General features: G+C 48.3%; 1 protein-coding gene across 3 annotated transcripts in view; it reads left to right on the forward strand.

Moving 5' to 3' along the window:
• faf (ubiquitin carboxyl-terminal hydrolase-like faf) overlaps positions 1 to 26564 on the forward strand; it is a 241639-nt gene that overhangs the window by 195591 nt on the left and 19484 nt on the right. For all 3 annotated transcript variants that reach the window (XM_084595526.1, XM_084595528.1, XM_084595527.1), the window contains 3 exons: positions 987 to 1135; positions 1901 to 2074; positions 12844 to 12947. In XM_084595526.1, the coding sequence (XP_084451652.1) occupies positions 987 to 1135; positions 1901 to 2074; positions 12844 to 12947 (427 nt within the window). The remainder of the gene's footprint in view (positions 1 to 986; positions 1136 to 1900; positions 2075 to 12843; positions 12948 to 26564) is intronic.

The raw sequence follows: 26564 nt of genomic DNA on the forward strand, positions 1-26564 counted from the left end.
GCATTTGTTTTGATCTCGCTTTCTAGACACAATGACTTGTTAATGTCCGCGCCATCAGCTGAGCACTTTCTTTGCATTTACTAGATAGATTTGTCACTCATACTGAAATGCAACATAATAGACAATTTTTGCTATATTCTTCAGACTAGTGGACACACCTATGATAATTTGTGATAGGAAGCTCTACAAATTGGAGAACCCAACGCGCACTCCCAATGCTCGCATATGCAGTCTCACTTGTGCTCTTCGTGGCAAGCCTGAAGAGCTTCTCTATGTTGCATTCCCACTGCAGGGGCTTCTTTTAGTCAATTCATAGCTGATTGACCTGTTCTTTGTTTTCTGAAGTTGTAATTAATAATAACGGCACAGGTGTGTCTCTCTTTTATTTTCCCCGTAGCACCTACTGAACCTGGCGATTGATGGTGCCGCATATATTGTTAAAATGTCTGTTATAAGCAAGACTGAGTACCAAACTTCAAGGCTAATGTGTCCTTTATAGCCAGTTGTCTTCTACATCCAATGTCTGTTAAAAAGGAGGTCCAATTAATGAAACTCATAGGGTGGCCAACCATTTGGGTGAATGGTGTCTCTTATACACGATTGTCTGTTACATCAGTGTCTCTTATAACGGGGTTCAGCTGTATATTGAAGATCCTTATAAGTCCCTGCTTTTTCGAAATAAATTCAATTCGACATCTTCACTTTGTGGGTGTGTGTTTTTGTCTCTTTTCTGATCCACTCTCCTTCGCGCAGTTTTGAAACTCTTCTGTTTCGCAGGTCATCGTACAGTCGAGTGAGCTCCACTGTAGACTGAGAAATTAAGGAGGAAATGCTACTTTCACGTAAAGGCTGCACCCCATCGAAATCTGCAAATTAATCATTCACTGTTCTATTCCACTCTTTCCCAAAGTGTGGGAAATATCAGTGTGAGTTTGGATTCATGGTTAGTGATGTGCACAAAGTGTGTGATGTCCCTGTCGTTGCAGGCTTGCTGTCGAATGCCGTTGCCACCCTGTCGGACCATCTGCTGGTGGCGGTCCTGTCCCTGGTCAACAAGGAGGTATCCGAGCACGGCCGTCACCTGGCCCAGTACTTCGGTTTTTTCTACATGTACGCCTGCTATGGAGTGGCAGAGGTACGCTCTTTTTAGCCTCGACTGTGAGTGCAAGATTGCAGAGTTATGTGCTGGACAGTCCAGAATTTGACCCACTGTATGTGCCTCTGAGACTTACTCAATGGCTCCTTTTCGCTAGCGGTCTCTGAAATCGCACACAGTGCCAGCAGTCAACCAGCAAGTGGGCTTTTGTCTTCCCCGAGAGTAAATCATTTTTTATGTGGCACAGAAGCACAAAAGCACCAATGGAATTTGTGTATTTTTGTTTTGAATTCCACATCTACTGAGTTGCTGCAAAGCGAGACCTATTCCAGCCTTTCTTGTGCTTCACTTTCAGATCTCTACTTCGATATCGCAGTTTCTATTTTCTCATACTGGCAATGACAGAATGTACACTTTGATTCTGGAATATTATAATTTTTTACAATAATAACCGCAGTGAATGACTGCTCACTGTGGATATTAGCTTTGAAAGGGAAAATTATTTCCAAATCCATTCTGCAAAAGAAGGTACACAGGCTTTGAGAGTCTTTGCTCTGCAGGGTGTAGTGTCTTGTTTCCTTTCTTTGTATTTACTTACAGTTTCAATGATCCATGAAAGTTGCTCTATTGTTTTCATTCCACCGCATGAGTAGCAGTTCAGTAACTGCCCATGAATAAGCACTGCATGCCTTTGCAAAAAAGCAAGAAGGGGACCATTGCTGCCCTTGATGTGAGGCAAGGAATCCACAGAGTTTGTGTGCCAAAAAATGGGGTCGCATGAAATAGTCATGTCTCTCCCCACAGCGTCTGCAACTGCTTCGGCTGAATGTGCTGGCCACCCTGATGCTGGTGGCTCTGGACGAGGGGCCGGGTCCACCCATCAAGTACCAGTATGCCGACCTGAGCAAGCTGTACCAACTGGTCTCCCTCCTGGTCCGCTGCTGCGACGTCTCTTGCAAGACCCACTCCTGTGTGCCTGTGAGACTCCCCTTTGCTGCTCCTTTTGCAGACATGCCGAGGATGCTCATGCAAGGAGCTGGGCACTCTGTTCACTTTGCATGGTCCTCGAGGCGCTTTATAATTTATTCTATGCTATGCAGACCGTCTGGGACACTATCAGAATTTGCATCATTCCATAATGCATACGAACCGTGATCATATCATCAAGGTTCCACTGAGGTGGTGGTCACATGCAACAGCAACCAGCCTGCACCCTTACAAACTGCACCAGGATGTCTGCAGCCTATGGCCTTTGCTGAGGGGAACAGTGCCAACAGCAGTGCCATGTGCTCAGTGCACGTTAAAGCACCCCAGGTGGACGATATTTCTGGAGCCCTCCATTGTGGCGTCCCTCATAGCCTGAGTCACTTAGGGACGTATACTTCTTAAACCAAGGAGTGCAGGGGTGGAATTGCTGCGCCATTCTGTGCCATTCTAACCTGTTGTGCCAAGCTGCGCAAAAACTACAATTTCCAAGATAATCGACCGTCGCAAGTTATGCAGAGCCAAATTAGCCGATTATTATCGTCGGTTGTGCAACACTGGGTGCTCGCTATAGAAAAGCATGCAGCCGTATCTGCATACACGGCAGGTGGCACGAGTTTTTCTGAATTGAAATTAATAGCAGCTGATCGATTCTACGGCTGTATGCAGTAGGTGTCACTTCTCTATTTTTCTTTCATGAACTCGAGCAAAAATGTTTGGAAGCATTGCACTCCTAAATAATTCTGCTAAATGGAATACTGAATACATTTCCATGCAGTTTTTGGACTAAAGTACATTTCTTTTTGCTTCAACCCTCGTTAATTCAGAAGTACAGACAATTTGAACTAGGAGCGCTGTCGCGGTCGATGGTCGTTTAAGGGGGGAGGCTACCTTTGAATACCAACTTTGTTGTTTCTTGAGATAATTGAATGAAATTTTCAGGGTAGACTCATGGCACAGCCATTTGAATAACTGCAAAGTTTCATGGAGCTGCGCACATGGGTACTCAAATTAGAGAAGTATATCAGAATGGTTCATATTGGTTCCTTGTTCCATGCCTGGTGAACTTGCAAAATGTGTTGGCACTATGAAATTCATTATGAAGGTTCCTGAATAGGTACCACAGGGCAAGACAGAGTCCTTTTTTTAAATTTCCCTGCCGAAAACTTTTAGCAGTGCATTGAAGTTAGTGCCACTAATTGGACTTGCATTAGCCTACTTTTGATTGTTCATTATAAATTCCACACTCAATAATTTGAAAAAATGAGCTTGTCTTGCCCTCGGAAATTTATTCAGGCACACAATAAAAAAAACCAGGTGGGAATCCGATTAGCGGTTCCAGAAATATTGCGGGAATCAGCAACCATACCATGAAAAAAATTCATTCTGAGAAAATGGCCCTTGAAGTTTAAAACAGCATTTTCAAGTCTAAAGTTTGTTTTTCACTGCAGCACGTTGTGCCTCCACTTCCCCGATTCCTTCGGAAATTGCATTTTCATGCGAACAGCGGACGACGCTGACGACGCGTTATCGCTTGCGATGACAGACGCGATACGGGAGGCCGAGATCGCCGAGGTTGATAAGGTCGGTACAGCAGGCACGCTTCAAACGACGGCTCCTTACGTTGACGCGAAAGATACGCAGTTGGAAGTGGCAGCGCAGTCGGTCTAGTAGTGATGTAGCAAAAGCAGCACTAATAGAAGCGTCTCTGCGCCCGTTGACAACGCTTTTCGCTAACTTCGCGATTCGGACGGCATTCACAGAACGACGACATATGCAGTGTTTTGAACTTCTTAGCGCGCATCGTGGCCGACTGTGCAATAATCCACAAAGTGCACATAACCGTTCAAAACACGCCACCAGAATTCGTAACGACCGATGATCACGGCGATCTCAAAATGTTGAAACATCGAGCGATTCAGCGAGCGTACAAAGAACGCCAGCTCAGTAGCAAGCTGGAGCAGACGACGCGCCGGGGAGGGGCTACCGCGTCAGCGCGCGCAGCAGCCAATAGCAGCCGCGCGATCCCCCGCGTTCTCGCGGAGCGCGCGCTTTGTCCAATCACAGCCCGAATTCGAGACGCGGGAAGCTCAACAATCCCTGTGAGGCCCCCAATCACGAGCGAGCCATGCTTCTGCTACGCCGCGGACACCGCCGGCGAAGGCAATATGGAAAAGGGCAAGAATTCACAAACAAAACAAGACCAAGATGGCGGTGCTCGGTTCAGCGGCAGAGAAATAGCGCGCGCGCGAAGTTTGGGTACTTTTGCCGTTCGCTCGCGACTCTGGGGCTGCCGCGCCCAGTTGTATATTTAATTTACAGCAGTTCCACGATGAATTAGGCGTTTATAATTATAGGAAAGGTAGTTTATAACATATACAGCCGAGATATGTACTTTTTTAAAAGCCGACTTTTTCGCGATTTTTCGACTTTCAAAGCCCGCGTCCCCCCTTAAAGGGGATACATGTGCGAAAAGGAAGTGCGATTAATCGCGACGTGACGGCCGATCGTAGCTCCAATCGCAAATCTTTGCCTGCGTCCAACAGGGTAGATGCCAGCGGTGGGCAGTGCGTGGTAAACGCACCAGCGTCTGGACATATGCTGTTCTAACGCACACGCATACATCCAGCGCGTGTGTCCACATTCTGTTTTCAGCTGATCACGTGCAGTTTCACCGCACTGCGCGCACCGCTGCAGTGCTTCACCATGCTACTGCGGTGAAGCGTCCTTAAAACGCAAAGGGGCCACTTTGTGCATGAGTAGCCCTGCGAAAGGGTAGGGAGGCTTTTACGATTTTGAAGTAAGTCGAACCCGGATATATCGAACTCGATATATTGAAATAGTTTGATATATCGATAATTCAATATACAGAAATCAGCTTGTGACGGCACTACGATGCAAAAAAACTATACCACATTGGTCACGTAATCAACGCACTCGCATAGTGAACCCACGCTCCAGTTTTGCACCTGAGAATTTGGAAAAAAAAAAAAAAGCGTTAAGGCCAGCTCGCTCGCATGCAAGCGATTGAGTGATCTCAGCGACGAGTGGCAGCAACAGAACGAAAACTTTCTAACTTGTTGAAACTGCGTCCCTCTTGCCGCTCGAGCCTCCGGGGCAGCTCAAAACAAGGTTTCTGTGTTGCCGCGGCAGAAATTGCCAGCGTTTTCGCTTGCATGTCGATGGCGCGCACCACTACCACTCCGTTTCGGTCATCTCATCCACAGCTCATTTCTTGGCAGCGTGCCAAGATGCTGCGCAGCGATAATGTCAAGGCGTGTTTATCTTTTGATAGCTCCTGCGGTGGCGGGGAGCGAACTTAGCAGAGTGCCCGTGATGGCTTGATTACACAAGCCTGATTCGATTTATCACGCCGCGCTTGGGGCGGGTGTAGTCCACTGCCCCCCTATAACGTTTCTTGTAAGCCTTGAGGGTACAAATAAAAATAAATAAATAAATAAAATCCTTGGAAAGCGTGATAGCTACAAATGCTGTTTGAAGCGAAAAATGCTGAAAGCCGGTGTCATGATCGCAGCTGACCATGTGTTTTCGTTGATTCGAACATGTAAGGATAAACAACTCCAGCAAAAAAAAAAAAAACGAACTGCCGCTTCTTAACGTCTGCAGATCTTGCACTACGCCGCGTGTACAGTACGATAAGAATGAACGACTCTCGCAAGAAAAAAAAGAGAGAGATCTGCCGCTTCTTAAAGGGACACTAAAGAGAAAACTGAAGTGGGCTTGCATCGATAGAATGCCAATTCCTGATTACAAAAAATCCACTCTTACTGAAAACAGAGCTGTTATAAGGTAGTAAAGAGGAAGAACAGAAATACAGGTATCGCCGCCACAGCCGAAACGCGCAACTACAAATCACGTGATGCGCTAGGGATCACGGAGGCTGACAAATGCGAATTACGTTGCCCGTTAGAATGCGGTCGTAGGTTTTGTCTCGAATATAATAACACGCTTTTATCATACGTAAACGACGGTGAAAAGACAACGTAAACGTTGCAAGGCAAATGCAAAAATATACTTGGAGGCGCCACAGGCGCCCACTTCAGTTTTGGTTATGTTTCGGCTCAGGCATTTCGTGCGCACTCAGATAGTTTGTTTGGACCTGCAGCGCCTGAATTACGAGCTTGGAGCAGCAGATGCGCCTTGATGGTTCCCATTTGAGCATTCGGAGGCACAAGCGAGCGAAATCCGCTGCCGCCGACACACTCCTTCGTTCACACTTCTGCGCCAACATATCGCCGCCGTCGCCGCTTCGACTGCGACCTGACCGCTCGACTGCAGCTACGTACGCCACGAAAAGCATACATATGCTAAGTACCAAAGGAAAAACGCATTATCATTCAATTGTTCACTAAATCATGGCACATCTGACCAACATACTGCGTCAATAAGACATTCAACGTGTATTTGCATGTCGTAAACAAAAGGGGCATACTTGCCGCTCATACCAAGTAGAACGTCGATATATTGCACTCGTCGCCCGGCGAAAAAAAGGGCCTCGGGTAAAAAGTAAAATCTAAAAATAACGAAGCACCAGAAATACATTACAAAATGTAAAAAAAAAAATCGATTTGTAAAAAAAAAGAAAAAAAAAAAAGAACCGCCAGTAGCGGTAAGATTCGAACTCGCAACTGCCTTTTCCGTAACGTTCAGCGCTAACCGCTCGGCTACGCCGCGCCACAGGAACCTTGGAAATATTTCTGGTTTTTATGTCATGGCCCCATTTACAATAAAGTCTGCCGGTCTAAAAATTGCAACTTCTTGACCATCGGCGCATGCTGCCTGCTCTCGCGTCTTGCAACTAATGTTCTGGATGCCTATGCTCACTATATTGTGCGTTGGATCCATTTTAACAAGTGGAATTTCACAGCGCTGGCAAATGTAGTGGTGCCGGCACTTCGGTCATGCTCTGCTACCGTGGACGTAATTTTCGCTGAACACGGAGCTGTAGCACAAACCTTGAAGGAAAAACGTGCGACGAAGCTTCAAAACTGACAAACGCAGCAGCGAGGACACTATTTTGCTGGTAACTAAATCTTATTTGTATGTAAACATGTCGGGAAGCGTTGTGATGACCGAGGGCTCGGTTTGTTTATACACAGAGCAAGAAGGAGCGCGAAAGCTTGAGAAACATGTAAAGTATTGTGCATTACAAGCGCTCTGTTTTTTTTTCTTCCTTTATGGGCCCATCGCTCGGTAAATTAATCTCTTCGTCGTTTTATTTATTTCGGCTGTGGCCGTCATTGCGAGTACGCTGTTGCCATGCGACGCCGCGGGCTGCGCCGGCTCGCTAGCTATCACGGAGTCTTCGCTTACGCCATAGTGTGCGCCACTCAACTCCGAGTACGTAGTCGGAGGGCACAGTTTGAATTCGACTGGCGGGAACAAGAAAAAACCTCAACTTCTTATCGCAATATCTCAGCAATTATTCGATTTTTTGCTGCTGGATATGCGGCGACAGTGTCACCAAATGTAGTTTATTAGATTTTCATACCATCTTTGGATGTCTTTAGTGTCCCTTTAACGTCCGCAGGTGCCATAGCCACGTCAGCTGCCGCGCGCAGAGGGTTTGCAATACACGCTGGAAAAAGCGTCTGACGTTCTGTCTGAAAATGGGCTGAGCACGCTTGGCGCATGTGTAGCGCGTGCTACTGCGAACAAAGACCAGTAGAAAGGAAGGAGAGAGATCGCTCGGCAAAATAATGGGCACACCCTTGCGCTTTGCTCTATTGCGTTTTGTTTTTGTTTGTTTTTTCCACCGTTTCTCTCTGGTTCATTCATGTACATGGCTTGCAAACGTCACGTGCTGGCCCGCGGGAAATGATAACTCGCAGATGCGCGCGCCTTTGGGGAGTAGGTGCAGTGCTGCCCTAGACCAGCCGTCGCCGAACTGTCCCTTCTCATTCCTCCCGTGCGTGGCTTCAAAACGTCACGCGGCAAATGGCCGAGGGTGATGCGATCGCCTTGGGGAAAGCACACTTTTCAGTGCGTGGTGCGGAGTTCGATATATCGAACGACCGGTGAAATTGAGTTCGATATATGACGCGGCTTTCCTATACTTTTACATGGGATTTTCAAGGGGATATTCCGTGAGTTCGATATAACCAAAATTCGATATATCCGGGTTTGATATACCCAGGTTTGACTGTAATCCTTTAACCTTCCTGGCAGTGTGCATACCCAAAACAGAGTGCTTGACGAAATCGGGGATAATTGTCGTTTTTATTTTCGTTTCATCTCAAATGCAGACAGCTGTCATGCAGGTAAAAGTACTGTAACACAAAACAGTCTGGCATTTTTATTTTTTTTTTTTCAATTCCATTTGAAAATTTGACATTAATTCTGCTTTATTGGAGGCCAAATAAAATAGAGCTTTCTTTAGGTGTGAGGAGAAAATGTGCTTATAGCATTTAATGCCATCAGCCTGCTCCAAAGTGCTCCAAAATAGACGATAAATTGCCCCAAACATGCTCCTAAATCGGACTTTTGCTGCTCCAAAATATGACTTTTGGTGCTCCTATGCCTGCTCCAAAAGGCTAAAGCCTGCTTCCACCCTTGGGGGTGCCATGTACTGAAAGGAAATGAGAGATTTTGTAAGGTGAGAAAAAAATTATTAGTGCTGGGCAAATATCAATGTTCGGGCTGCAAAGCAAATTCAGATATTAGAAACTGAGTGCAAATCGAATATTTTTGGAATACTGCCAAGTTAAATTCCAAATTAAATTTTATGTTAACCATGACCAGGTTTATTAGAGGTGTGCAATTAACAAATTTTGTGTTACAGATTGAATCCGGAATGAAAATTGGTTATTGAAAATTGGAGAGCAGCTTGATTCGGTGTGTTAAAAAGCCGTTGCGGTGCATACTCCGGAATTGATGGGGGGAAAACTTGGCATCATTCCAAAGGTGCCAGAAAAAATATGCACGTGTTTACATATCTAAATTATGTGGCAACTGTTCTTCGTGCGTTGTTGAGGATTATGTTGTATCATTTTGCTTCTCATTTAGCACCCATTTGCGGGACAAATTGGAGGCTAGTTTACGACAATGATTCCAACCGATCACATGTGTACCTCAAATGTACGTCCTGTCGATGTCCTACTACTGCTTTTTCATCCCCAGAAACCAACTGAAATAATTTCTTTTTAATTTGCAGAATGAAAGGCAGCGTTAAAGGCTCTGTCACATCTACTTATAAGGCGAACCTTGAGTGTACCCCTAGCCTTTTTTTTATTATTTCAATAATAACTCTCACAGACGTTTTTTGGACTTGGCGGGACAAGGGAAATGTTCCAAATAATCGAACAGTCCGAAAATTTTGTGAACCTAAAAAAAATCACTTTTCTGCGGAAAACCAGCTTTACAAATCACAAACTTCGCCGCTCCCCATTATACATTTATATGTCGACAATAGGGAGTTATAGCATAGCGCGATCTGCTACTGTGATCACCTGCTGCATGCCACCCATACACAGGCGCCGGCACGATCCCTTAAGTGGGCCCGGCTGCCAGTGCGGGTGCGCTGACTGGTGCCAATGCGGTAGGCGTGCGCGCCACTGGGAAGCATGCAGCTCGCCTTAGGAGGTCGCCACATGCGCCGTGTGCCCCGCAGATACGGATCGTGCTGAGCTATAACCCTATAGCCTTCCAGACTACAGTAGAATCTCGTTGATACGATTCCCGCGGGCTCCGACAATAAAAGCGTATTATCCGAAAATCGTATTATCCAAAACGGACTCCAAAAGATCGCGAATAATACATACTTGGCACAGAACTTGCTTTTATTAAAGCACGTTAAAATAATCCGTCACTTTGCGTTGCACTTTTTGCTTTTCGAGGTCCTGAAGAAAGCTTTTTTGGAACTCGTAGAAACGAGTAGCAGTTTCCTCACTCAGCTCCGCAGACGCGACAAAGCCACGAAGCCCGTCCAAAGCTTGGAGTGCACCGTCAGTATTTAATGGCCGACGATCGCCGCTGCAATCTCCGCCGTCTTGGTTGTCATCGTCGCCGCTCTCCTCTTCAGCGGTAACATCTGCAATGATGTCTTGGACGGTGCGCAATTCGCATGTCGCCAGTTGGTCGTCCGCCGATACAAACTCTTCCGGAGACACGTCGACATCGAGGTCACCCCAGTCCGGGATGTCAATCTCTGCGCTGTCAGCTCCATGTTCCTCCGTATCGCCAGATGCACAAAAAAAGCCACACTTCTTGAAGCAGTTGGCGATGGTGTCGGGTTTGACGCGATCCCATGACATCGCTAGAAAATGAATGGCATCAAGAAGATCCACCTTCAAGCTGGCATCTTTCCGGTCAATCTTGGCCAAAAAGCGTCTGACCAACAAGCTCCTAAAGTGAAATTTCACGTTTCTAATGATTCCTGCATCTAGGGGCTGCAAGTGGCTGGTGCAGTTGGGCGGCAGGAAAATTACTCTGACGTTTTGCAGCCACGAAGTATCGACAGGGTGCGCGGCACAATTGTCGAGAAATAGAAGAATTCTACGGTTCTCGGCACGCATCCGGGCATCCAGATGGTTGAGGAACTCTGTGAAAAGGGCTCCGGTCATCCATGCCTTCCTATTCGCTTTGTAAACGACAGGAAGGCGTGGGTTACGCGAGAAGCAGCGTGGCTTCCAGAACTTGCCAATGACGGTAGGCTTGAGCTTCTCGGTTCCATCAGCATTGCAGCACAACAATACGGTGACTCTTTCTTTGCTTTTTTTTTCCACCTTGACACGTCTCACCTTTCATACTGAGACTTTTCTCAGGCTCGAGGTTGATGAACAACCCAGCTTCATCTGCGTTGAACACGTCCCTTGGCTGGTATTGAGTAATCACCGCCGGCAGAGTCGAAAGCCAGTTGGAGACCTGATCTTGGTCGGCAGACTTCCCTTCGCCGGAAACGGTTTTATACGACAGGCCATGTCGTGTTTTAAAACGATGGAGCCACCCGCCTGAAGCTTTAAAATCTTCAATGCCCAACGAGAGTGCTATCTCATCAGCTTTCTCGCGAACAACTGTCCCGTCCACGTTCACGCCCGCCGCCCTTACTTCCCTGAACCACTGCAGAGAACCTCTTCCATCTTGCCATGCTGGGCGCCCCTTGTTTGCTTCACGTTGGCGCCGAAGACTTGAATGTTTTTCCGAATTTCTTCTCGCTTGCCGACGATCGAGTTCAGCGTGGAGACAGGCAAACAAAGTTCGCGTGCCAGGTCGACACGTTTCTTCTGCGGATTGTCGTCGACTTCTACGAGAATATCAAGTTTTTCTTTCAGCGATAACGCTTTACGCTTCCTAGACATGGTGAAGCGCACGGGTGAAACGCGGCACCAAAACAAAAACGATAAGTGCGAAGTGCAAGCTGAACGCTCGGAAAACCAAAATGGCAACGAGAAATGGCAAACACAAAGCCAACAAAGCCTACAGCATCGTCAATGCATGCGCCAATCACTGCTTCTTGGTCACGTGATTTTACCGTGATTACTATGTCTTAGGATAGATGGCGCTAAAAACCTTCGGTGCGCTTCGGCGCTTTTGTTGTGCGAGCTTGGGAAAATGGCTCCCAGAGGCCGCCACACTGCTGCAGACGCTGTGCTGAGGCACGGCCGGACTCAAGCCGAGCCGAGCCGAGCCAAGCCAAGCCTCGAGCATACGAAGCGCATGTTGTCGCGTGTTCAGTCCGCCGTGCCTGTAGTTTCGCTCGATGCGATAATTTCAGTAGCTCTGCCCACCCTCTGCAAAGGACTGGCTCTGATATCATCATAGTTGGAGAGATGTGATTCCTACACGTGTCTAGCAAAGGTCATGTCCAACATCGAAAATCGGCCACGAGCGCTAGGGGAGTTACGACCACTGCAGCTACTGTCAGATCCCGCTAGGACACTTTTGCTGCCTCCTGGCGTGAAAATCGAAACTGCGCGAGATTTACGGAAGACGTTTCCACGATCGTATTATCCAAACCGACGTGGAAATACGATCGTATTAGCCGTACAAAAATGCATTACCTCTATAGGGCATCGGCCGGGAACGGAAAAATAAACTTATTATGCCGAAAAGCGTATTTAGCCGAATCTTATCAACGAGATTTCACTGTATCTCTGCCGGTCATGCTTTTGACATGTCTATGCCACTTCACAATGTACTGTGACGCACTGGTCATGCTCATGCCGCGAACGAATGCTTGCTCGGCATGCTCTATTTTTCCGTCCGATTGCGCGCTCTAGGCTACCGCGGTTACAAGGCCGAGCATTATTGCCATTTCTTTCAACGGCAGCAATGCACTAAGAGCCAATTAACTAAGCTTTCGTGGCCGCTCAAAACCGGGTTGTTTGCGACAACGATGTCCGCTCGCGTCTTTTTCGGGCCGCAAAAAAAAAAATCTTTTGGCCTAAAAACAATTTTCGTAGTATTGCTGGCTCCAAATTAGGTCCGAAAAAAATCAAACTTTTGAACACCATAGGGTCTAAAATATCGGTCGTGAAAATCTACACGTTCTTATAGGGTATGTGACACTTCTTGAATGAAGTCCGAAATATTGCGCAGGTCCGAATTATTGCAGTCCAAAAAATCGGTCGGCTACTGTAAGTTATTATAGTTGAGAAAGGAACCTTTTGCACAATATGCAGCTATGATATTTAGAAGGTTCATTACTTGTCAACTGTAATCAGAATTCCCCTGTCACAGCCTCACTTCAGAATCACATGGGTTTACTGCTGCATGTGTAATGGCTGTGTGTTTTGTGCTTACAGAATGCGGCGCCCCTTCCCAATCCACACATGGGGGACCACCTCTGCCAGGAGTACCTGATGCCTATCCAGCCTCAGGTGGCTACCTGCCTGTACAACAAGACCAGGTACCACCACTGCATTTCCAACAATGCTGAACATGCCACAGCCCTTGCTTCGTCAAGTGTACTACCTTCCTCTTCCATGCTGGTGCATGCTTGGGCAGCATAGGTATAAAACACAGTCTAACACAGTGGCAACAAGATTCATGGGACACGTCAGAAACTTCTTCACGGCAGAAGCTTCACTGTCCTGAAATTGCACCAGAACACATATATTATGGTGAGGATACCCCCCCCCCCCCCAAAAAAAAACAAAATAATGTGCCTCTGCCCGTGCCACTAGGTATAGCGGGCTTTTCACCAGAACACAGGCAGATTTGATTGGATAGTTCTTGAACAACACATATTGGCAAAAATTTGTTCTTTGGTGTTTACTGCTACAAAAACTCGCACCGCGTTGCTATTCTCATTTTACTCTGCAAATCTCACACACTGGGTGTGGCACTAATGTGATTAGTTGCAGCGACCACTTAGGCTACTAAAAGTTTTTTTCATGCTCATTTAAGGGGGGACATGGGTCTTGAGCAAAATTTTCTTAATATTTGTCCTGTCAGTATGAAATTTGCAGGGTTTATGTAAATTCTTGTGCTGGTTTCAAATATGTTGTTAGGTTTCTTCTACATAAATTTGCTGAGTAGTTACAGCAACTTTGCTGTTCCAGACTTGCAGGAAGCTTGTAAAAATATCTACTGAAGGGAAATTGCTAAAATGCACATGGATCTGTTCCTGAATGTCTAAGGAACACAATAAAACAAGTTTCGTGCTCCTGCCTTACTACAAGCCAAAGTTATCGAAGTTTTAAGTTTCAGCTTCACAAGTGCAACCACCCCCTTTCTACATCTTCTTATGTTTAAAAATTTTTCATGCAGTTGAGACCTTGTATAATAGCTTTATTGTGTTCCTTTAACACTCACGAGCCAGTAAAAAAAAAATCATTACAATCTAACGAGTAGGAGAGCCACAATGCCACCCGCAAAATAGAAGGGTAGGCAAAATTTTCATTTTGAGAAAAATGGAAAAAACGAATTGCAATGTCAAACACTAATTTAATCAAACAAAAACTGTAGAAATGCAGGCCACTGTGGCCTAGAAGGCTCCTGGACAGTAATCTGCATTAGGTTTGCCCTTCTGCTTTCGTTTTGCTGCAGTCTGAAAAGCTGCAGAGGAAGCGTCGCTTCCTCTCTGCTCTCAGACATTCACTGGTGCAATGCACACGTTTACACAATTTCAAATGGCTATAAACCTCCAGGAATGTAGTCTCTTTGCTTTCCAACGTGCAAGTGTCGCCTCTTTCATTTTGATTTGCTGTTGCAGCACAACATTCAGTTGTCACTTTTTCGTTTTTTTTTCTTTTTTACGTACGTCGTTTCGCTACGTCCTCGCATCAAGACCGCGGTGAGGAACGTTTATTGCGGAAAAGAAATGTAATTTGGAGCTGTTTGCTGCTTCCCAGTGCTCTGCATTGCACTGGAAGCAAGTGAATTCCCTAAGGACTATGAACGAGGTCCGATCGGCGCAAACGCGCGGCGAGCTCTACGAAGACGTGTCCCGCAGTTTACGCATTGGAGAATAAGTTTGATGGCGATTCCTTATCCCCGTTCACTTTTTTAAATGCCAATATCGCCGCCGTATGTTTTACGCTTCGCCAATCTCGGCAAACTGTTTAGATCTGACGATCGTGAACTCCGCATCGCCAAGCGGACTGTCCGCCGCGCTGCCGTCATCGTTACGAACACAATCCGTCTACCGCTTCGTTGCTGGAGTTGGCGCGAGTTCAAGCTTTTCCTGTTTTGAGCTTATCTTTCTGCTCATCTGCGGCCTGCGTTATCACTGTCGCAGCGGGTGTGACCGCTGGCAGTAGCAGTCCCCCGTGCTGGGGAACACGCTAGGCCTACTTCAGGCTCGTACACACGATCGTTCGGCGCACGATTTCCGTCGGCCTGAGCGCGCACAGCCGGGGCAGGGCATCACTTGAGATGATTATTCAACTATTTTTTTCACTTTTTTCACAAATTCTTGCCATGAACGCACCTCGCGGTTCGGAACCAAGCGCGGCCGGCGTCACGTCTCCCCGCGGCTCGGGCGCGCCGAGCAGACGCCGTCAGCCAGCTCCACCAATGCGGGGACGCCTTATCGTCACGTGCACCCCGAAAGCCAATGGGATTGCAAATGCCACGATTTCTTTTTTGCTATTTTTCATGCGACCAATGGGCGAATGTAAACAGCAGAGGCGGCAATTTGAAGACGAAAGGCGGCTCTTTCGAATGAGACCAAGATGGCTACGGTGCCGCGCACAAAATGGGAGCTACGCCTCGCGGAAAATGGTTGTTTCGGGGGTCGTTTTCGGCCCAAATTTGGGCGACATCGATTATATAAATTGGCATTGTGACTAAAATACCGACCCTAGAGATGAAAAACTTAACAGATAGGTAGATAAAGAGCTACTGATTTCGCAAATCACATTTTCTAAAAAGTGATTTTTTCGCGATTTTTTGGTCCGCAAGACCCGTGTCCCCCCTTAAGGAGGGACACGGGTCTTTGCGGCTGAAAATCGGATTTTTGATCTCCTCGTTTTCGCGACCCTGAGATCTTTCCGCAGCTACCTCCGAAGTTTCGTTGAAAAATACTGCCTAATTCACATGCTACAACGTTCCAAAGACGAGAATCTGCGCCCATGATCCTTTAAACTGAGGTCGAATCGCGCCGAATTTCAATCGCCCGCAGTTCGAGAAATACAGTCGAGCCCGCTTATAACGAACCTAAGCGTCACGCGGCGTCCGTTCGTTATATCCCGAAGTTCGTAGTAACTGGACCACGAACTAAAAAAGAGAAAAAAAAAGTTGGCGGTCAAAACACGAAATTTATTTCTTCGCAAAAAAATCTGTGATGCTCGTCTGTTTCTGCAGTGCAGATGCGATGAGGGCGGTCTCCAGTTTATTTAAAGCACTAGCGTGCTCTTTGCCGAGTCCCTTGGCATAGACAAGTTGTCTGAGGCCCTCTATATAGCCCATTGCTACAGATGTGCTTATGGGTGCTGGCTCAGACGTTTCATCTTCATCTGATTCTTCCGCGTCGCTCTCGGCCCGCACTTCAGAAGCGATGCCTTCGTCCGTGCATGGTTCCGCAATATCCGCGTCTTCATCCGCAGAAATAAAATCCTGCCAACCAATGCCAGGGCCTCCCATGTCGGAGTCGACGACGCGCTGCCACAAATCGCCGCCGGAATCATCATTATCGGAGGCATCAGGCCCGACGTCCGGTACTGCGTCGACGAAGCCGGCCTTGCGGAAACAGTTTCGCACGCAAGCGGTCGTCACCTCCGCCCAGGCCGCCTTCACCATCTCAAGGGCTGAATACAATGAAACTCGGAGCGGCAAGTTAGCGGCAAGTTAGCGGCCGGATGGTCAACGGCGATGAGCAAGCGCTGCACAATGCGGCGCCTATACGATGCCTTAAAGGAGCGTATTATGCCCAAATCAAGAAGCTGCACTTTAGAAGTGGTATTGGGCGGCAGGGAAAGTACAGTCACTGCCGTCAGAGACGTTTACACGTGGTGCGCTGAGCAACAGCAGCACGCGCCTGCTTTGCCTCTGCATGTCGCGGTCAAACTCGCCCAGCCACTCTGCGAATAAATCCCGTGTCATCCAGGACTTAGTATTGTGCCTGTAGTGCACGGGTACATGGTTCCGAAACCAACGTGGCTTCTTGGATTTTCCGATTACAAACGGCATGCGCGGTCGCTGCCATTCATATTAGTGCACAGAAGAACTGTAACGCGCACTTTACTGTGTTTACCGCCAGCGCATGACTCCCCTTTCATGGAGTGCGTCTTGTCTGGAAGCATCTGATAAAATAATGCAGTTTCATCTGCGTTATACACATCCTGCTCCGCGTAGCTTGCAATAATGGCTCGGTTTGTTGCAAGCCAATTGGCAACGTCCTGGTCACTTACCGAACGCGCCTCACCGACAATCGATTTAAAAACAATCCCATGCCGCACTTTGAACCGATGTAGCCAGCCATTGCCTGGGCAGAAGTCGATAAAATCTAGTATGAATTCGAAGTCTTTGGCTTTGCCCAGCATCATTGGTCCACTTATCGGAATGTTGCGAGACCGTGTGTCGACGCACCACTTCAGCAGCGCATCCTCTACGTCCGCATAGGTGGCCTTCCGCAAGCGCTTTCTGTCCGCTGTGTTGGCGTCGGAGCTGGCGATCTTTTCCTTATTCTTCAGAATTGTCGAGATGGTTGATTTCGACACGTTGTACTTCTTCACCAGCTCGCAATTTTTAGCACCTTGAGACAGTTCCGTCACAATTGCTCGCTTCGTTGCCATGTCCAGCGCTTTTCGTTTCATGACCGCTGGAGGCAGGCAATTCCCGTCCGCCATCCCGAATTATACGACTCAGGCCCGACAGACGAAGCGCTCACACCACACACACGAAAATGACAACAAAGCACCGCAACTAACGGAGCACGTGCGCACGTGCGACAATCACGCGAGGCAAGCGAGGAAGCGAGGCAAGCGAGTGCCTAATGAATGGAACGGAACGGACACACAGCGGGGCATGGTATGCAGCGGGGAGACCAATGAGAGGCATCCCTGAGCGTCAGTGCTGCCACCTGTTGGCTCCTACCGTAGTTGCTTTCAACCGCCCATGGCCTCCGAGATTACCTCTGCAAATCTCGGAGGCCACAAACCGTCACCACCGTACTGAATGCAGCGGCGCGCGCGCACCGCTACGCATTCAGTCTGCCCGTGCAAACAGTACAACCGCTAGCGTATGGAGAGGCCTGCCTCCTGGTGCCCCGCGCCCCTGGCACGGCCGCTCAATGGAACAGCCAGGAAACGAAACGACGAAACTTCGAAGACTATGCCGGCGGCCGGCGAGACAGGCGAAGACGAGGGAATGGCGAGAGGAGAGGGGAGCGGAGTTGCGAGGAGGGGCGGCAGCGTGGCCTTGGAGGCTACACCTCGCACCGACACTCGTAGGCAGCGTGCGTTGGCGAGCAAAGGGTAGCTCGCTTGCGAGGAGGATTGCGAAAACAGACCAAAAGGGATGGGAGCCCATCGTTATCTCGTATCGGGGCGCCGGGTTTACGCCGTCCGTTCGCTGTAACCGATCGGCAGCGCTCATGGACGTTCGTTATACGTGCGATCTTGTGCCATTGAAGTAATGTATATTTTGGCGGTCGCTCCGGTCTCGTTCGTTATAAGCGAAAGTTCGTCTTAAGTGGGGCCGTTATAAGTGGGCTCGACGTGATCCGCGGGCATAATCTTGGTCTTGTTCGAAAGATCGCGATTCAGGCCATTCGGTTGGCGACCATGAGCGAGCCTACCAAAGCGGAAAACAAAAGAACAAAATCGCGTGAAACGCACGCTGCTATTGGTCTCCCACCGCATGTGAGAAAAATGGCAAGCTTTGGTTGGTTGGCGGTGTCGACCGCTCGCGGTCTGGCGCCATTTTGAGAAAGTCTCTCGGTTAGGCGTGGTCGGCCTAGCGCCGTTCCCTCGTCGTGACCACAGTGCGAAATGCACAATATTTAGATTCGCGCTTCGTTATTAGCCTAACAAAGTAGCGAAAGGAGATAAACTCGTCGGGGATGCTGCATCGCCGCATCTGGTTATGTGCAATCAATGAAGAAGCGCCAACGCTCCGCGTCCGCGATGGCCTGATAACGGCGTAGTATAGCCGGTCGTGCTCAGCGCGATAGCGAGGAGCGGCATGACTTTGTCGAGGCAATTCTTGCCGCGTACGGGCACCGTAAGGTGGGACCCTGGTCTTTGCAGCCGAAAATCGGTCAGAAAATGGGATTTTCAATCTCGTTTTCGCGATTCTGAGATCTTTCCGCAGCTATCTCCGAAGTTTCGTTGAAAAATATCGCCTAATTTGCGTGTTACAGCGTTCCAAAGACGAGAATCTGCGCGTATGGCCCTTTAAACTGAGGTCAAATCGCGCCAAATTTCAATCTCCCGCAGTTCGAGGAATATGCGATCTGTGGGCATAATCTTGGTGTCGTTCGAAAGATCGCGATTCAGGCCATTCCTGTATCTCGGTTGGTGACCATGAGCGAGCCCACCGAAGCGGAAAACAAAGGAATAAAATTGCGTGAAACTCACCCTGCTATTGGACTTCCATCGCACATGAGCAAAAGGCGAGCTTTGGTTGGCTGGCGGCATCGACTGCTCGCGGTTCGGCGCCATTTTGAAAAGGTCTCTCCTTTAGGCCTAGTCGGCCTAGCGCCGTTCCTTCATCGTAACCACAACGCGAAATGCGCAATATTGAGATTCACGCTTCGTTATTAGTCTAAAAAAAGTAGCGAGAGGAGATAACCGCGCCGAGGAAGCTGCATCGCCGCATCTGATTATCTGCAATCAATGACAAAGCGCCGACGCTCCGCGTCGAGTCCGCGATGGCCTGATAACGGCGTAGCATAGCCGGTCGTGCTCAGTGCGATAGCGAGGAGCGGCACGATCTACCGCGTACGGAACCGTGAGGGTGCAGATGAGCAAGTGCAGCTTTCAACGCCGGGATAGATCGCCCTGTGAGGCAGTGCCGCGACCAGCCGCAGCGGCAGTATAAATCTTATACCGTTGAATTCAGAAAGGTTTGAACTGTGGAGCTATGCTATTTTTATATTGCTAAGTTGAACATATCAAATTTATTGAACAATAATGTCAGCTAATTATATTTTCGAATTGTGGGGCATCTACATAATTGACTATTTTTATGCTATGATGTACATCAATGATAATATAAATAGCATAGCTCCACATGGCAGCTCTTTGGCTACAACTACATTTTAATCTGAACGAAAAAATATTGAGGGAAACTGTCCTAACGACCCGTAAGAAATTACCAAATTAGGCTTTGGTTATTTCCCAATAACATTAGAACTAATTGAGATAGAGTAAAACTAATTACATTTTTGAAAACAGGAGGAAGAAATACATATGCACACCCAATTTCGTTATTATATCTCTAAAAATAAAAATTTCCATTTTAAGACCAGTGTCTCCCCTTAAGGGTTTTCAAGGTTTTCAAGGACCTGTGCGCACCCTGCATTCGGAAGCAAGTTTATTTTGACAGGGTTTGGAATTCCGCTTGTCGTGGGATGCTGTTTCACGACTGCCGCTGCAGATGGAAGACGATCTATCCCGGCGTTGAATGCTGCTCAGGCATCACTTCCTTATCTGCACCATCACGATTAAGGGGGGAGGCTACCTTTCAATACCAAATTCGTTGTTTCTTGAGATAATTGAATGAAATTTTCAGGGTAGACTCATGGCACAGCCATTTGAATAACTGAAAAGTTTCACGGAGCTGCACACATTGGTACTCAAGTTAGAGAAGTATATCAGAATGGTTCACATGGGTTCCTTGTACCATGCCTAACGAACTTGCAAAATGTGTTGGCACTATGAAATTCATTATGAAGGTTCCTGAATAGGTACCACAGGGCAAGACAGAGGCTTTTTTTTTAATTTCCCTGCCGAAAAATTTTAGCAGTGCATTGAGGTTAGTGCCACTAATTGGACTTGCATTATCCTAATTTTGATTGTTTATTATAAATTCCAGACTCAATAATTTGAAAAAATGAGCTTGTCTTGCCCTCGAAAATTTATTCAGGCACACAATAAAAAGAACCAGGTGAGAATCCGATTAGTGGTTCCAGAAATACTGCGGGAATAAGCAACCATACCATGAAAAAAATTCATTCTGAGAAAATGGCCCTTGAAGTTTAAATCAGCATTTTCAAGTCTAAAGTTTGTTTTTCACTGCAGCACGTTGTGCCTCCACCTCCCCGATTCCCTCGCAAAGAGCATTTCCATGCAAACGGTGGTCGACCCTGACAACGCATTATCGCTTGCGATGACAGGCGCGATATGGGAGGCCGAGATCGCCGAGGTTGATATAGTCGGTACAGCAGGCACGCTTAAAACGCCGTCTCCTTACGTTGACGCAAAAGATACGCAGTTGGAAGTGGCAGCGCAGTCGGTCTAGTAGTGGTGGTGTAGCAGAAGCAGCACTAATAGAAGCATCTCTACGCCCGTTGGCAACGCCCTTCGCTAACTTCGAGATTCGGACGGCATTCACAGAACGACGACGTATGCAGTGTTTTGAACTTCTTAGCGCGCATCATGGCCGACTGTGCAATAATCCACAAAGTGCACATAACCGTTCAAAACACGCCACCAGAATCAGTAACGAGTGATGATCACGGCAATCTCAAAAATGGTGAAACGTGAAGCGATTCAGCGAGCGCAAAAAGAACGTCAGGTCAGTAGGCAGCCGGGGCAGACGACGCGGCGAGGAGGGGCCACCACGTCACGAGGAGGGGCCACCACCAATAGCAGTCGCGCGATCCCCCGCGCTCTCATGGAGCGCCCGGTTTGTCCAATCACAGCCCGAATTCGAGATGCAGGAAGCTCAACAATCCCTGTGAGGCCCCCATGCTTCTGCTACGCCGCGGACGCCGTCGGCGAAGGCAATATAGAAAAGGGCAAGCATTCACAAACAAAACAAGACCAAGATGGCGGCGCTCGGTTCAGCGGCAGAGAAATGGCGCGCGCGCGAAGCTTGGGTACTTTTGCCGTTCGCTCGCGACTCTGGAGCTGCCACGCCCAGTTGTTGGTCTTAAGACAATATTTTTTATTTACTGGTAGATTTTGATGAAAGTTGCACCATTTATGCAGCTTTTTGTGCTGATTTCAAATATGCACATTAATTTTATGTAAACCATTTAGTTCTGAAGAGATCGAGCACTTTATGTTCTTTGTTTGGAGGTGAGCTGTCAGTAAAACTACAAGAGCTATAATAAAACCTGACATATCAAATCAATTTAGAACACACAGAGAATGCAAAATTCAAGATTGAAGGTCCTGGTTCCATTTTAATTAAAGTTACAGCTTGTCAAAGTTCACAGACCAAAAAGCCACCTTGACACTCCAGAAAACATGAAATTTTTAAAAACTTCCCACATTAAGTACCACAAATTCATTTATATTTTTGCACTGTACATGAGTTTACCTTTCTGGTGCAAAAAGAGTTATAGCGATATCATAAGTAGAACCAGAAATATCGCACCTCCAAACATGTACCGTCCTCAATATTTTAATTTTGAGAAATTGAGGAAAAACGTGTTGATAAATTTTTGAAGCACCAAAGCTAACAGTAACTCATTAAAGTTGGTTCTGACTAGCTTCTGATGCCAATGCATCATTTCCCGTCGATATAATTTGCCCTCAAAGAATTAAATTTCCGGCGAACGGAACGCATGGTCCGGAGGCCGCCACCAAGACGAGCACGTTTGCATCGTGGCCTCCGCAAAAGTTGGTTGGTGCCAAGTTCTGGCGCGCAATCGCGATTCTCACGTTCATGCAGTAAACGCAGTCGGCCTGCAACTAGTGATAAGCGACCGCTGCTCGTCTTGCACCGCGCAGCATTCAGAAGAAAGTTTATTTCGACAAGATTTGGGATTCCGCGCAACCTTCTCTATGTTCCGCGTGTCGCGGGACGCTGCTTCGCGACTGCCTCACAGGGCGATCTATCCCGGCGTTGAAAGCTGCACTTGCTCATCTGCACCCTCACGGTTCCGTACGCGGTAGATCGTGCCGCTCCTCGCTATCGCACTGAGCACGACCGGCTATGCTACGCCGTTATCAGGCCATCGCGGACTCGACGCGGAGCGTCGGCGCTTTGTCATTGATTGCAGATAACCAGATGCGGCGATGCAGCGTCCTCGGCGCGGTTATCTCCTCTCGCTACTTTTTTTAGACTAATAACGAAGCGTGAATCTCAATATTGCGCATTTCGCGTTGTGGTTACGATGAAGGAACGGCGCTAGGCCGACTAGGCCTAAAGGAGAGACCTTTTCAAAATGGCGCCGAACCGCGAGCAGTCGATGCCGCCAGCCAACCAAAGCTCGCCTTTTGCTCATGTGCGATGGAAGTCCAATAGCAGGGTGTGTTTCACGCAATTTTATTCCTTTGTTTTCCGCTTCGGTGGGCTCGCTCATGGTCACCAACCGAGATACAGGAATGGCCTGAATCGCGATCTTTCGAACGACACCAAGATTATGCCCACAGATCGCATATTCCTCGAACTGCGGGAGATTGAAATTTGGCGCGATTTGACCTCAGTTTAAAGGGCCATACGCGCAGATTCTCGTCTTTGGAACGCTGTAACACGCAAATTAGGCGATATTTTTCAACGAAACTTCGGAGATAGCTGCGGAAAGATCTCAGAATCGCGAAAACGAGATTGAAAATCCCATTTTCTGACCGATTTTCGGCTGCAAAGACCAGGGTCCCACCTTACGGTGCCCGTACGCGGCAAGAATTGCCTCGACAAAGTCATGCCGCTCCTCGCTATCGCGCTGAGCACGACCGGCTATACTACGCCGTTATCAGGCCATCGCGGACGCGGAGCGTTGGCACTTCTTCATTGATTGCACATATAACCAGATGCGGCGATGCAGCATCCCCGACGAGTTTATCTCCTTTCGCTACTTTGTTAGGCTAATAACGAAGCGCGAATCTAAATATTGTGCATTTCGCACTGTGGTCACGACGAGGGAACGGCGCTAGGCCGACCACGCCTAACCGAGAGACTTTCTCAAAATGGCGCCAGACCGCGAGCGGTCGACACCGCCAACCAACCAAAGCTTGCCATTTTTCTCACATGCGGTGGGAGACCAATAGCAGCGTGCGTTTCACGCGATTTTGTTCTTTTGTTTTCTGCTTTGGTAGGCTCGCTCATGGTCGCCAACCGAATGGCCTGAATCGCGATCTTTCGAACAAGACCAAGATTATGCCCGCGGATCACGTCGAGCCCACTTATAACGGCCCCACTTAAGACGAACTTTCGCTTATAACGAACGAGACCGGAGCGACCGCCAAAATATACATTACTTCAATGGCACAAGATCGCACGTATAACGAACGTCCATGAGCGTTGCCGATCGGTTACAGCGAACGGACGGCGTAAACCCGGCGCCCCAATACGAGATAACGATGGGCTCCCATCCCTTTTGGTCTGTTTTCGCAATCCTCCTCGCAAGCGAGCTACCCTTTGCTCGCCAACGCACGCTGCCTACGAGTGTCGGTGCGAGGTGTGGCCTCCAAGGCCACGCTGCCGCCCCTCCTCGCAACTCCGCTCCCCTCTCCTCTCGCCATTCCCTCGTCTTCGCCTGTCTCCACGGCGCCGGCCGCCGGCATAGTCTTCGAAGTTTCGTCGTTTCGTTTCCTGGCTGTTCCATTGAGCGGCCGTGCCAGGGGCGCGGGGCACCAGGAGGCAGGCCTCTCCATACGCTAGCGGTTGTACTGTTTGCACGGGCAGACTGAATGCGCAGCGGCGCGCGCGCGCCGCTGCATTCAGTACGGTGGTGACGGTTTGTGGCCTCCGAGATTTGCGGAGGTAATCTCGGAGGCCATGGGCGGTTGAAAGCAACTACGGTAGGAGCCAACAGGTGGCAGCACTGACGCTCAGGGATGCCTCTCATTGGTCTCCCCGCTGCATACCATGCCCCGCTGTGTGTCCGTTCCGTTCCATTCCATTCATTAGGCACTCGCTTGCCTCGCTTCCTCGCTTGCCTCGCGTGATTGTCGCACGTGCGCACGTGCTCCGTTAGTTGCGGCGCTTTGTTGTCATTTTCGTGTGTGTGGTGTGAGCGCTTCGTCTGTCGGGCCTGAGTCGTATAATTCGGGATGGCGGACGGGAATTGCCTGCCTCCAGCGGTCATGAAACGAAAAGCGCTGGACATGGCAACGAAGCGAGCAATTGTGACGGAACTGTCTCAAGGTGCTAAAAATCTTGCACCTAACTTTTCGAAGTAACCTCTATAATTTCATCACACTTACACATTCGACATTTTTTTTTTAAATGTTTCCTTGGATGGAATAAGACACTTTTTGTTTTGTTTTGTAGGGAAACTGATAGGGAACATCTGAGTAACATCCGTTGTCGAAGATTCTTCCCAATATTTTCTGCACTCAGTGTCAAAACTTCAAATGAGTTTTTCTCAGCTTAATGTTTTTTGGTGACATGACTAGCCTTACGGAACTTTTCATTGGGTTTGAAATGAAAAGTTCCGTAATGAAAAGTTCCGTAAGGCTAGTCATGTCACCAAAAAACATTAAGCTGAGAAAAACTCATTTGAAGTTTTGACACTGAGTGCAGAAAATATTGGGAAGAATCTTCGACAACGGATGTTACTCAGATGTTCCCTATCAGTTTCCCTACAAAACAAAACAAAAAGTGTCTTATTCCATCCAAGGAAACATATAAAAAAAAAATGTCGAATGTGTAAGTGTGATGAAATTATAGAGGTTACTTCGAAAAGTTAGGGGTTGACCTTTTTTTTTTTTTTTTGATGTGAAAGTGAGGACCGGAGCCAAGGAGACGAGAGCTCCACCAGGCAAACAGTTGGGGAAGAGAACTGCTTCGCTTATTCTTGGGGAAGAGAACTGCTTCTGTTCGAAATCGCAGTTTTCGCAGACAAGCAGAAGCTTTACAGCAAGGCCGTACTCCTTATCTGTTGCCTTGCTCAAATGCAGACTTCCTGCGCCGCAGGTTCCGCACTTCGCTTGCGCGAAAAAATTGTTCAAAACCTTCAAGTCCACAATCACGAACTGGGTACCGGCATCAGCTGTCTGGTAATCCGCACTGACGCCAAGGTCAAACTTGCGCTGGGTTGCCGACTTTTCCGACAGAACGGACTTCGCTTGCGCCGATCGCTCAACACGCTGCGCCTGCTCGGTCGACGAATAGTACACAGCATCAACACGAAGTGTACCACGATCCGAGATACGATTCGTGCTGCAACTTGGTCCCGCGGTGTCGTCATCGGGCAGCGTGCTTGATGTACCCGGCGGATCCAACGAGTCCGGCACTGCAGGCCCCGGCGACGCACTGGTGGCCGCTGCCTGCTGTTTTTTGTTCCACGGACGTTTCTTCCGGCTTCCAAAAGCTCGTTGCGTGCTCGGTTTCAATCGACTGTCTCCCGGCATCTCGATCGCAAAGAGAAACTCCCGGCACAAGGCGGAAACACGGCGTGTAGAGAAAGACGAGCGCGAAAACAGACGCGCACGAAGCGACAGCCACAGCGGCGAACGCAAGAGAAAGAAAAAAAAAATGACGTAGACGGTCACACCAGCCAATGGGAGGCGCAGAACGGCGCGCGCGCGAAGCGCGCCGCGTGCGAGCCAATCGGCGACCCGAAAACGGCCTTCGGGAAACCGGCCCGAACCGCCGCTCGGCTTGAGCGACGCCATTTTGAGATAGCTCAAATTGCGCACAAAGAAACCAGCTTCAAAACAAGCCCAAGATGGCGGCGATCGGCCGGCTGCAACGCCGGCGGCGCGCGCGGGAAGTTCGAACAAAGTCTCTCTTTTCGGGGCCATTTCGTCGCTGCCGTGGTGTTTTGAAAGCCGATTTTATCGCATTTCCCGACCGAATTCAGCGTTAATAATTTTACCGTAGATGCTCGAAAGGATAAACCTTCCGAAAATGAGTTTTTCCCAAAATCGACTTTTTGACCATTTTCGTCCGTTTTAAGACCCGCGTCTCCCCTTAAATTTGAAAATTTCGTTTTCAAAGCCCTTGAAAATCCCGGAATTTT

Source organism: Amblyomma maculatum, chromosome 2 (genome assembly GCF_055883805.1).
Source record: "Amblyomma maculatum isolate TAMU_Amacu chromosome 2, ASM5588380v1, whole genome shotgun sequence".
In the NCBI taxonomy this organism is placed as follows: Eukaryota; Metazoa; Arthropoda; class Arachnida; order Ixodida; family Ixodidae; genus Amblyomma; species Amblyomma maculatum.